General features: G+C 41.3%; 1 protein-coding gene across 1 annotated transcript in view; it reads right to left on the minus strand.

Annotated features, from left to right (window-relative positions):
- Window positions 1-12,613, minus strand: part of BOC (BOC cell adhesion associated, oncogene regulated) — a 55,718-nt gene that overhangs the window by 6,778 nt on the left and 36,327 nt on the right. The window contains exons 4-8 of the mRNA XM_066599311.1: window positions 3,411-3,557; window positions 1,703-1,846; window positions 1,295-1,591; window positions 429-701; window positions 35-318 (exon numbers count right to left, since the gene is read on the minus strand). Of these exons, the coding sequence (XP_066455408.1) occupies window positions 35-318; window positions 429-701; window positions 1,295-1,591; window positions 1,703-1,846; window positions 3,411-3,557 (1,145 nt within the window). The remainder of the gene's footprint in view (window positions 1-34; window positions 319-428; window positions 702-1,294; window positions 1,592-1,702; window positions 1,847-3,410; window positions 3,558-12,613) is intronic.

A 12,613-nucleotide genomic window follows, 5' to 3' on the forward strand; every position in this document is an offset into this window, starting at 1 on the left:
AAATTGGTGTCTGAGTTTTCTTAGCTCTACTTACCTTGCGATGTTTGATGGTATAGAACAGAATCGGGGCTCCACCATTGTGCCTGGGTTTCCAGGTCAGTTCATAGTAATCGGTCTTCGACGTTCGAGGAGAACTGAGGATTATTGGAGCCTCAGGGTGGAGGATGGTGGTCTTGTCAAGCGGACATGGGATGGGTAACCCTGGTGTGGGGGGTCTTGGTTTCAACTGAGCTTTTAAGAGCAGCTGTTTGTCATCAGGGATTGGAGGGGCAGTTGGAAGAGGAGCATTATTTTCTGATGCCAGGTTTGGAAAAATTCCTGAATATAAAAGAAAGTGGTTACAACACTTGAAGACGCTTCGCCAACCTGTCAAGATTTTAGACTAAATACCATATTTCTAGAGACAACCTTAGGTACATGTTCCTCACCTGTCCTTGTGGTCACTAGGAAAGTCAACGCCTGTGCACTCCCAACCTCATTCTCTGCTACACACTGGTAGATGCCATCATCCTCGGGCCCCACACTGTTCACCCGAAGGACTCTCCTGGAAATCCTGTGTCTTGAGCTGGGTAGAAGAGGCATCGCATTTCTCAACCATACCACGGAGGGCTGAGGATTGCCTCTAACATTGCAAGTGAACTTAGCACTTTGACCCCAGGTGATGATCTGCTGAGAACTTTCCATGTTTACTTCTGGCGGTTCTAGAGTGAGAAGGAAAATTTTACAAAACATTTTAAAAGGGACTATATAATTAATTTCTTTCTTAATTAAAAACAGAGAGTAACATTACATTTCTGAAATTTGTTTTAATTCTCTGAATGTAGATTTTTTTAATTCAACGATGTATACATGACTATGGGGGGCGAGTTACATTTAACAGCATGTATGTAGAGATATGTTTTACAGCAGCTTCATGGGCAATTCATACAATGGACAGGAGGAACCATTGACTTGTATGGGAGACTGCCTGTGATGTTAGTGAAATGACTGCTACAACGTTTTTTCTAAAGAACAGGAAGCGTCAGACTATTATTAGGCTCTGTAGTCAGTGTAAAAAATGCAGGATTTTAGGATTTTTTTAAAAAAAATACAGATTGTGACTGAAAATTAAAAAAAAAAATGAATCACCAAAAATTCTTAAAAAAACATGTTTAAAACAAAAATGTGATTTATATAATGTCATTTTCTGATGATATTCCCTTTAAGAATTTATCATGGAATATCATTTCTATTACGACACAATACACGAGCTACACTAATCTTCCAGATTCTAGAAAATGTTTAAGGAACTCACCAAAAACTTGTACGTTATAGAAGATGAAGGCTGATCCTGCATCCCCGATTCCGTTGGAGGCCGTGCAGACATACGTCCCAGAATCCTCCTCACTCGTAGCTTCTATCAGGAGATTGGTGAGCAAGAAGCGTGTCTTGTTATCATCACTGACAACATCGGTCCCATCTTTTGCCCAGGAGACTTTGGGAGGTGGCATGCCGCTTGCCACGCATTCTAGGATGAGACTCTGTCCTTTGGTAACTATGATGGTTTGTGCCACTGGTGGGTAGATGATACGGGCAGCCTCTGCCGTGGATCCTAGACACAGAAGATGATGGACATCAAGAACAGTAGAGTTTCATATGTGCTCTACAGTTTGGCAATATTTAGGTTGTGAAACCTTTTGCTGGAATCATGATCTCTACTTACGTCGAACGCGAAGTCGGTCACTGGAAACCGATGTCTTCACTTCTTGGGTCACTGGGTTGTATGCTGCACACTTATATGTTCCCTCATCTTCCTGAGTGGCATTCACAATTTGTAGATTCCCAGAGGGCATGATGAGGTAATTATCTGCGGGCACAAGGAAATAACCTGTCAACTCAACAACCAACACAATGATACAAGGATGGCTATTATATGAAACAGATGGCGTCCAGCTCGTAGTGAAAGGTGACTGTTAGATTATGGCATTAGTCCAAGGTCCTATCAGAGCTGGAATAGTAGAGACGATGTTGCCCACTGTAACTCCACCTTAAGGTCTTTTTACATGGAACAAGAAATCGTTTGAACAAGTGAACGAGCGAACGATGGCAGAATTGTTCATTTTATACATTACTTCACTTTATATATGTAGATATTTGTGTACATTTTTTCGTCCTTCGCTCATTCACTCGTTCAGCCTAGTGAATGTGAACGACTTAACGATCTTTGTTTACATGCAACGACTTGCGAATGACTGAACGATGATTTTATGTCTGCAGAAAATGAACAAATGAGTTTGTCATTCGATCGTTGGCCGCGTTTTACACGATTATTGCTCAAATACACATGATCCAGTGATTTTTTTAATGATAATCGTTCCATGTAAAAGGGAACCAATTTAGCACCAATTAAATGGCTGAAAAATATGAGCTCCACCCACTAGGAGCCATATTAGTCATTCAATAGAGCTGAGAGGGTTCCCATGACATATTGCCCTTCTATTCTTCATCCAGTGTGTTAAGGGGCATGGCTTAGTTGTACCGATCTTCTCACTGGCATTTGCTCCGAATTACCTTCTCTGATTGGACGCCACGCATCATCGTTGCAAGGTAAGACTCGGTTCAGCACATGGCTTTGTAACGAATAATACAGTATTATACTTGGGAATTGCTAAATAACCAGTTCCCTCGTGTGAGGTGCCACATTTATGTTCTGCGATCCCTTGCCTCATCTTCCCGTACAGTGTTTTTGGCATTGGTCATAAGTGACAACAGATAAGGATCTGCCTGTGCCAGATTTTATTTAATTTATATTTGACACCAGTTGATTAAGAAAGAACAGAAATCCAGAGACCTGACACGACAGTCTATGCCCTCCTAATCCCATAGTAGATTGTGCCATGTTAACCTCTTAATGCCTGCCCATATGTAACCAATACATAACTGGGGACTCCGTGTAATATATAAATCATACTTGTAGTGATATTATGGATGACCCCAATAGTTTAACGCTTTTGCACAGACGGCGCAGTTCTCCCTTCCTTAGAGATCTGTATATAGGTTTGCCTGGCAGTGTAAGGGTTATGGGTAAGTGCGATGGATTTTGACAGGTTACACTCTGAGGTGCTGCAGTTGGAGCAGAACACGGTGGAGCCTCGGGCATCTCAGTCACCTGAAGACAAACTGCTCTCCTCTTATAGTATCAGGACTTTCCAAATCAGCGAGAATTGTCAGGCCCGCAGCGGGTGCAGCTCTGGGCATGTTCACCGTAGATGAGGTGTGTCCTGCGCTCCGGGACAAGCTGAACTGACATCCGGCAGAGAGCCAAGTGCACAAGGCAGTATCACGCATGATAGGCTTAGATACAGGGGCTTAACAGAAAGTATCACGCACGATAGGACTAGATACAGCAAAATACCGGATTCCTTTCTTACCTCTGGACGTCTCTAGCCATTCCTGCTTGACGCTGTAGCGCACTTGCGCTTTTGGGTGACTCTCTGGCAGGTTACAGGCGATGACAGCCGTGTTTCCTTCATCTACCTCAATGACGTGCTGGGTATCAAACTTGAAATCCTGCAGATCTGTAGCAATAAAAGAGTGAGGGGCATTAATATAACTATTATATCATGAGCATCAGTGTAGCTAAGAATGCAACTTTGTGCCTCCCGACTCAATAATATCATTGCCAATTTAACCCTTTCCAATCCAATTTGTATCCTGGTTTTCCTAGGGAGCTTACTCTTTTTCTGCTGTTATTCAACAACGCTATCTGCTGGCTAAAGCCAGTACTGCATGAGGTGACACGTTGGATAATCTCCGATAGCAGAAAGGCTGGCAATATAAAGTAAGAGAACCCCGACGGACGTCTTTCAACATCGAAGCTGTACAGCCTTAAATCATAATGTCTTTAGACGTCAGACAGTGGATTGGAAAGGGTTAATAGCTACTATTCCTATTAAACTGTATAACAATAATTATCTTACAGATTCATTAAAGTTTTTTTTTTCCATTCATGAGGTAGTTTGATGACTTTTTTTTACCCATTCATAGTTTTGGATAATGGCTGCGACGGGTTATAAATGAGATATTGAATGGCATTTTATAATACATCGTAGCTACATGTAATAAGATCTAATAATAATAATCTTTATTTGTATAGCATCAACTTATTCCGCAGCACTTTGATCTATTCCATCTCTCCTGTTTTGCCTTGAGTGTCAGTCTATACTGCAGTTCTGGAATTATACTCAACCACCGGGAAGTTCAGAAGGAACTAGGTTAGAATTGTTAAAAAAAAAAAATCTGGATATATTGAATATGTTACATAAAATAAAACAAGCGGTGACTGTAATCTACGGGACATCCTGGAAGAAGACTTGGCCAACAAGTGGTTAATGTCTGCAGGGAGGGGCGATGATGAGGGCCTCTGTGTCTCTAGAAATGGAAAAATCCAGGTAAGCTGGCTCTGGTTTCTGGCCGGTCTGCATACTGGTACATTTGAGAAATCCATTAGGAACTGTTTTTCTAGCAATCTCCCAGCGCACATTCCAAGCTCAGGGCCTATCAGCCAGCTCCCATCAATCACAGGCCTGTTCTCCACCGCTCCTATACACATCTCAGACACTCCAGTTTTTTTCTGTCATCATTGGCCGGGTCCCCAATTTAACAGTCTCCCCTTCCAGTCACATCCCCCCTCTCCCTCCCTAGAACTGGCAGCTGAGATTTTCTTTTTTCTCCTTCCTGTGCCTGGATGAAAAGCAGGCAAGAAATAAGGCCAAGGAGCTCAAGAGAGGCCAACATTCCCGGCCAACATACGGTTCTTACATCCCTAGTGGGATCTGAGTTCTAGACGTACATCGTTCCGTGACCTGACACAAGTAACAAAACTTTCTGCTTTTAATTAAATGTTAAAAAAAAAAGAAAGGGATTCCAAAAAAAAAAAAAATCAAAAGTTCCCTTTGTAAAAGAGGAAAGGGGGGGGCACAAAAGACCTGGTCGTAAATCACATTGGTTATTTATGACTATGAGCTGTAAGCAGTTCTGCAACTACTCTGGAATAAAGAGTATTAGAAGATTTGGAGGTTTAAAAGAATGCACATCCTCAAGACACAGACAGAGAGATCACCAAGGCTTCTACAGCTGCCCATCGAATATAAACACTGAGATCGTGCTCCGAGTGGAACGTCACTAAGCCGGTGTTTACTAGTCTGACAGCAGAACAGTGTCAATTGTAACAAACATATTACATCCTCCACTAAACAGTTCATAGCGTTCATGTCCAGAGAAGAAAAAAAAAAGCAAAAGCAGAGCAAGAACTTAAGAACTTGGACAGTTTTCGGTGAAATAGAAGATCTGGGATCCACTCCAGCCAAGATGGTGACCACAGTTGTTATCCAGATGATTTTATATTGTGTTTGTGTCTCCAGACATTAAATTCTCATTGTCTTCATCCATCTTGTTCTAGGTCAATCTATTGACCAGTCTTTTCCAAGTTGGGTCTTCTCATAAGGCTTCCAGGAAAAAAGAAGAGAATAACAACCTTAACATCGAAGTCTTGTAAGGAAAAGGAAGAGGACTGAAGAACCATCTCAAAGCTCTTATGTTATCTTCTTAGAGAAGACTTGGGAGGATCATCAAAAACAATCAAACGGCTCCTTGATGAAATCCAGGCAAACTGTCCACCAACGACCAGACTGAGATTAACCAAATTAGAAGATGATAATTAGGCCAAGAAGAGTAAAAAGATGATAAGCCTCAGGAACATGGAACAAGAGAACCATGAAGTCTGAAGAGCCAAACAGAACATTCTTAAGAAATTATTCATCTGGTCACCAGGAGCTGAAGTAATGATTCGGATACATTCCTTATTGTATAGATTGAGCAACTCTTTGGACATAGTCTCTTGTCTTAAACATTTCCTTCTCTGTATGGCCTATAAGGGGTTCGGAAGTTTTTGCAACTGAAGCCTGTTTTCTGAGGTTATTAAACAAAGTTCAGCTGTGAACTGTCTGCTATAGATTCTGTGATGTGGTGTTGTTCCTGGAAGGCTGTAAAGCCACAGATCACCCAAAACTCAACGCTCTACAACAACATCACAAAAAAAGGCCAAAAATATTCTAGAAAACTTCAGAATCTGCAGCAAGAATAGGAGGAAGAGTGTCAACCTGGTCAATAAATGAAAGGGAGGTGGAAGAATTTAATTTAAAATTATCCGTAAATTCTAATTAACATGCAGCCAATAAGACAAACCAAAAACAACCAAGCAAAACCGTTTGCGTCAATAGTGTAAACACAGTCATTTTCAGTCAATTGGAATGCATAATCAGCTGTTGGTCATTATGTGGCTGGCACAGCACTTAATGGGTATTTCACATGAAGTTAGATTCTGATATGAGTGACATGTATCTTCGTCCTTGGTGGGCATTTTCCTGAGCCGTTTTTGAGGTGCCTAGTTATGGAAATCAGACACTGTGGCCCTTTCCTTCTGGGAGTTGACAGGGGTCCCAGCTGTTAAATCTCCACCAATTTTATCTATTGTCTATACCATTGAAACCACAATTGAGTTTCCACATCGGGTTAATAGATTTCTGTTTGTATTTTTCCCTCAGTGAACAGACCAAAGTATTATTTCTGCAAAACTGTGCATTTTGTTCAGATTGAAGTTATTTGGGTACTGACTTTTTTGGGGGGCTCATGCTGAGGCGTAACTTGAAGCTTCTGGGCCTGAATGCAAAGTCTGTAATGGGGGCCCCCAACTATAATGTTTTATTCATAGTATTGGGCTTCTTATATGCAGAAGAGAGGCTTTAGGGGCCCCCTAAGGCTCGTGGGCCTGGGAGCAACCGCATCCCCTATAGTTACGCCCCTGGGCTCATGCATACACCGTAAAGCTGTACACAGACCATGTATGACAGCACAAAAAGTCTAACATGGTCCATTTGTGTTGGATCACAGCAACTCCTTGCATAAATGCAATGTCTCTGTAATACAAAAAGTTTTGAAGCATGTAGCAATTTTTTTGCACTTTGCCCTCATATAAAAATGATATAGGAGGTACCACATGTGCCCACAAGTCCGTAATACAGACATGGGCAAGAACCCAATGCCATTCCATAAAATCATTCATCACGAACAAATATAAAAAATATTTTTGTAAACTTCTCAAGCAGAAAAAGAAAAAAACTGTTCATCAATAAGAAAGAGTTCGCTCAAAAAGCAAGAAAATTAGCATAACTTGAGCGAGCAGCATTTAATCCAGGCATCTATGGAAAAATAAAAGCTCCTTTTGGAGGTCAATCAGGCTTCACCTTTAATCATTGTGCAGGAATGTAAGAGCTTTCTGACTTTCCAATCAAGCAAATAAAAAATAATAGCTCCAAGTTCTCATTTTTCTCTCCTAATTTTTTTTATTTTCTCTTCTGAGGGAGGAAAACAAACCCAGATGAAACTCCTGACACATGAAAAGGAAAAATGTGCTAGAAAATAGTTTATTTTGGGTATTTGGCTTCTTCTCTCAGTGTCTGGTATTAACGAAAAACCTCAGCAATGTTCTCCAGAACGTGGAGGGGAAAAAAGCCGCTTCTCTGATCTACTGCAGATGACAAATATTCGGCAACTTCATATGTGGGATGTACACTTAAAGGCACAATTTAGAAAAAAAAGCAACCAATTCCCTTGCTGGAGTAGGTTCTACCTAAGTCAACCTCCACCAACCCATCCAGGCTTGCTCCCAGATAACTAAATAGTCTATACAAAAACTGACTATCAATACGTCCAACAAAGAGTGCACCATGATCATCAAAGCAGTCTCCTGCTCATTGACAACAACCCATTTGGTCAAGTGTTAATTTGGCTGGCACCCACAAAAAATATCACACCATACATAACCCTGAACATGATCTATGTTAGTTTACAACAACAAAAAAAGTGGGTTCAACCAAAAAGTTCACTCAAGTACACGGTCAAATTCATTCTCCAACAAGTCAGTGAATGACCAATAGACCCCAAAAATCTCAACCAGATATCAATTAGGTTTAGATTTCTAAAAACAGAAAATATTCAAAAACATCCATGGATAAACAGTTTACTATAGATTTTAAACCCCATTCATAAAGCCCATTCCCTGGTAAGAAGAACTTCAATAGACATATTAAAAAAGAACCCAAAAACTAAGATGCCAGCTAGCTGTCCCTGAAATTCTTCATTGCAAGACGCTTAAAGTAGACTAAGATTCTAATTAATCTTCTGATGGATCACTGAGATGTCAGAAAATGACATTGGTTGGGATATATGAAAGATCGAGTAGTGGAAATGTCATAGTAGCACCAAAGAAAAGTGTTGAAGGACCCTACTCAAAGATCAGGGATTGTACAAAATCCTGGAACCATGTTGCCAATGTGCCTACAAAGTTTTTAAACTGTTTTCTATTAATATCTACGAGGGCTCACAGGAGTGGGACACTAAAGTCAAACTGGACCTACAATGCCTTGTTCAACCCTCCTCCATGACCAGCCACATGATAAGTTAAGTTGGAATTCCCTTTAAGAATTTCTAATACTAGTGCTAGTACAGTAACATTTTTGCCCTTCAATGGGCATTTTTTCTACTTTCTAGTTCTCTATTTTTTAACAACCTTGTGTAAAGCTAAAAAAATATTATTCAGGGTGCCCTTTTTTATTTTCTAACATCACTCCATGGAATTTCTCCAGTCCGGAAGAAGACCATGTACCATAATCATGGCCTCAGAAAGACCAATCAATAGAACCACTTATTGGTGAATTACGGGGTTGGGCAAGGAAATGACTTTAATGAGAGGATCATTGACATGAACCTGTTCTGCTCATTATACAAGGAGGCCTCAGCATGCAGAATGTTTTTGCATTTTATGTTACTAATGATAATCTCTCCTTGATTCAAACCTCTTGATTAAAGCAATTATCCTCCTCCCTCATCTCCTGACTTTCCCAGAACAAACTCATCTCTTGAGCAATCAGATATTTTGGATGGAAGGAGATTTGAGAGACAAGAAAAGTAAATTATAAACCAAAAAAAGCATAAAAAATGTCAGCCAAACCCAAGTCGATAACACATCTAGAAATTACTTCCAATTATGTTTAATGCTAATGGAATTTTTTACACCTGGGCCAAAAATCTGAAAGAAATAAGATGGATTAATCCTTTAAGACAGGGTGGACCCAGCCATATAACGCCAGGAGAAGTTAACTCTTGGTGTCCTAGAAGAAAGATGAGTTTTAGAGTTGATGGGTATGAAATTCGTTAAGATTTGGAGCAGGAAAAGTAACATAGAGCGAAGCTCTTACAGCAAAGATTTTAAAAGCATTTTTGAATAGATTGTCATCAGTGTTACATAATATATAATTATGAAGAAGAATTTTATATTATCTCCTGAGTATTTCACTGTAATATCCTGGCTGGAACGTTATTAAACTGCAGGAGATATAAGACAATCCGCGTCTTTAGAGCACAGGAAATGAAAAGATTTCTGACCGAACAAAGAATTTTTTAAGTTAATCTTCTGCTTTTACTTCAGTCGTTGCTGAGATTCCTTTCTGCATAAACTGATATAAAGGGATGTAATAGGAGACACAGATAAAGAACAGCAAGGCACCTCAGTCTACACTTTAGATGTACCCCTAACCTGCTCTTTATCCCGCATCAGTGTGGCCTTGGCCTGTACCCAAGTCCATCACTCCCCTGTACTCCTAGTGTCAGTTTGCTATTGTTCAGCACCCCAAATGTTAGTGTGTCTTTGTCCTGCCCCCCCCCCCCCAAGTGTCAGTGTGCCATTATCCTCTACCCTAAGTTTCAGTGTTTCATTGTCCTGTACCCGAAGTGTATCATTGTTCTGTACCCCTCGTGTCAGTATGACATTTTGGCCACAGTTTAGAACAATAGCAATGTGTCATTGTCCTGTACCCCAAGTGTTAGTGTGTGTTTGTCCTGTACCCCAAGTGTCAGTGTGTCATTGTCCTGTACCCCAAGTGTCAGTGTGTCATTGTCCTGTACCCCAAGTGTCAGTGTGTCATTGTCCTGTACCCCAAGTGCATCATTGTTCTGTACCCCTCATGTCAGTTTGACTTTTTGGCCACAGTTTAGAACAATAGCAATGTGTCATTGTCCTGTACCCCAAGTGTTAGTGTGTGTTTGTCCTGTACCCCACGTGTCAGTGTGACATTGTCCTGTACCCCAAGTATCAGTGTATCATGGTCCTGTACCCCAAGTATCAGTGTGTTATTGTCCTGTACCCCAAGTATCAGTGTGTTATTGTCCTGTACCCCAAGTATCAGTGTGCCCCTGTACAGTACCCCAAGTGTGTCATTTTTCTGCACCTCAAGTGTTAGTATAGAGAAAATAGATGAACAGCGCCTTGTATTGTTTAGTTAAAGTACATAAAAATACATGCAAAAGTGCATAAGTGCATTAAAGAAAACGCACTCATGTTGCATTGCAACCTCCTTTTTACCTCAATGACATATAGGTAATAAATATGGTAAATTAAACCATTTAGCTATTGGGACATTTATTTCCGTCTACTCCGATCCTTGGAGCGCTGAGTTTTTTAAAACAATTTTTCCAATATTGGGCTAAGTGTCAGTATGTCATTTTTCTGTACCACAAGTATAATAGTCCTCTACCACAAGTGCCAGTGTGTCATTGTTCAGTACTCCAATTGTCAGTGTGTAATTGTCCTATACCCCAAGTGTCAGTACATCATCATCCTGTACCCCAAGCATGAGTGTGCCATTGTCCTGTACCCCAAGCATGAGTGTGCCACTGTTCTGTACCCCAAGAGTCAGTATGTCATTGTAATGTACCCCAAGTATCAGTGTGCCTCTATTCTGTAGCACAATCCTCAGTATGTCATTGTCGTGTACTCCCAAGTGTTAAGTGCCATTGTTCACCATATATACTCTCTTCTCTTCCAATGTCTCGCAGCACCAGCTCTTGCCCCATCCTGGGTTCTATCTCTTACTGCATCTATTGTGAATCGACAAAACATTTGCCATTGACGAGATCGTGGAATGGAATTTTAGTGATTCAGAACATCAGGAGGGGTAAGAACTGGAATAAATCCCTTCCACGCTGGACCTTAGACCTTCGCTCACTCGTACTATAATATAGAAAAAAATGCTCCAAATTGTACCATTAGTTATTATATCTACAATTGTAAATAGAGATGAACTTCCTCAGTATGCCTTTAAGATCATGTAGCTGTAATAGAGGGGGAGGGCCCTGACAAGACAACCCTTATCAACCAGAGCAGAAAACTTCTACCAAGACAAGCCCTTGCTCGGGCACATTCTTGGCATCCATCAAAAAAAAAATGTGACCATTGAATCCACTGATATATACCAAGAGTAAAGACCAGATCGATGTTTTCACCAGCCTCCTCCACCATTGTCTCATAGAAGATGGACAATGTACAGAGCCTCTGTAAGAGGTATTCCCATCTCAAGAATCCTGTTTCAATGTGTTCGCTCATAAGATGTTTATTTCCAAAATGCTCCGTTCTCCAGATATTGCAGCTATTGATTTTTGTTTTCTCTGGTTGTTAACTGATTGTCGCCAGGGAAATATACCTCTAGAGATGAGCGAGCGTACTCGTTAAGGCAAAATACTCGAGCGAGTATTGCCATTTTCGAGTACATGCCCGCTCGTGCCAAAAGATTCGGGGTCCGGCGGGGGAGAGTGGGGAGGAACGGTGGGGGGGGAGATCTCGCTCTCTCTCCCCCATGCTCACTCCCGCAACTCACCGCTTACCCCCTTTTCTCAGGAGCGGGCATGTACCCGAAAATGGCAATACTCGCTCGAGTATTTTGCCTTAACAAGTACGCTCGCTCATCTCTATATACCTCCTTTACTATGGCAAGAGATAGCAGAACACAACGGTTGCTGGTGGCTGGGCCGAAAACTAGTGTGCATGCGCTCCTGAGTTCCCGGCTACCAGATTTAGGCCGGACTCACAGCCGGAATCTGCTGTGGGCCTCTCGCATGCAGAATCCGACCCAGTCGTGTGAGCCCGGCCTAACTCTGAACACATTGAAATAAGATTCCTGAGATAGGAATATCCCTTTAAGTTTCTTCCATGACAACTTGCCCCAGTTGTTGTAGCACATATGTTACTATTTCAAAAATGTGGTCAAAAACAAAAAAAGTTCTTTTAGGCAAAGCATTTGTTGCTTCATTTAGATGAAAGGTTTAATGTGAAGAAAACTCTTAGACTAATCACATCCATAAGCTGAAAGTTTCTTATTTAACATGCACATATTTTAGCCATAGAGAAACTGAACCCCTCGCAAAGCGGGACGTTACCCCAGCACGGTTGTGCATTCCAGGCCGCCAGGAAGAAAGTCATCATAACTGCTATTTACATTGGACTATACCTTAAGCAAATTCATCTCAATTAAGGGCCCTGGAGACCGACCCCCAAAAACCTGATAGGTGTGTAAGCCGATGGGCCCTGCTCTGGGAAGAATGGCTCTTTGTGTTTCACTTCAGACTTGATCTCTCCTAAGGCAGCATTTCTGCCGTGCACACAGCAAGGAAAAACAGACGTTGCAAGTCATTATGGGGGACCGCCATGGGGACATAGACAATGCAAGAGAAGGCGCAGCAA

The sequence above is a fragment of the Eleutherodactylus coqui genome, chromosome 4 (genome assembly GCF_035609145.1).
Source record: "Eleutherodactylus coqui strain aEleCoq1 chromosome 4, aEleCoq1.hap1, whole genome shotgun sequence".
NCBI classification, from domain to species: Eukaryota; Metazoa; Chordata; class Amphibia; order Anura; family Eleutherodactylidae; genus Eleutherodactylus; species Eleutherodactylus coqui.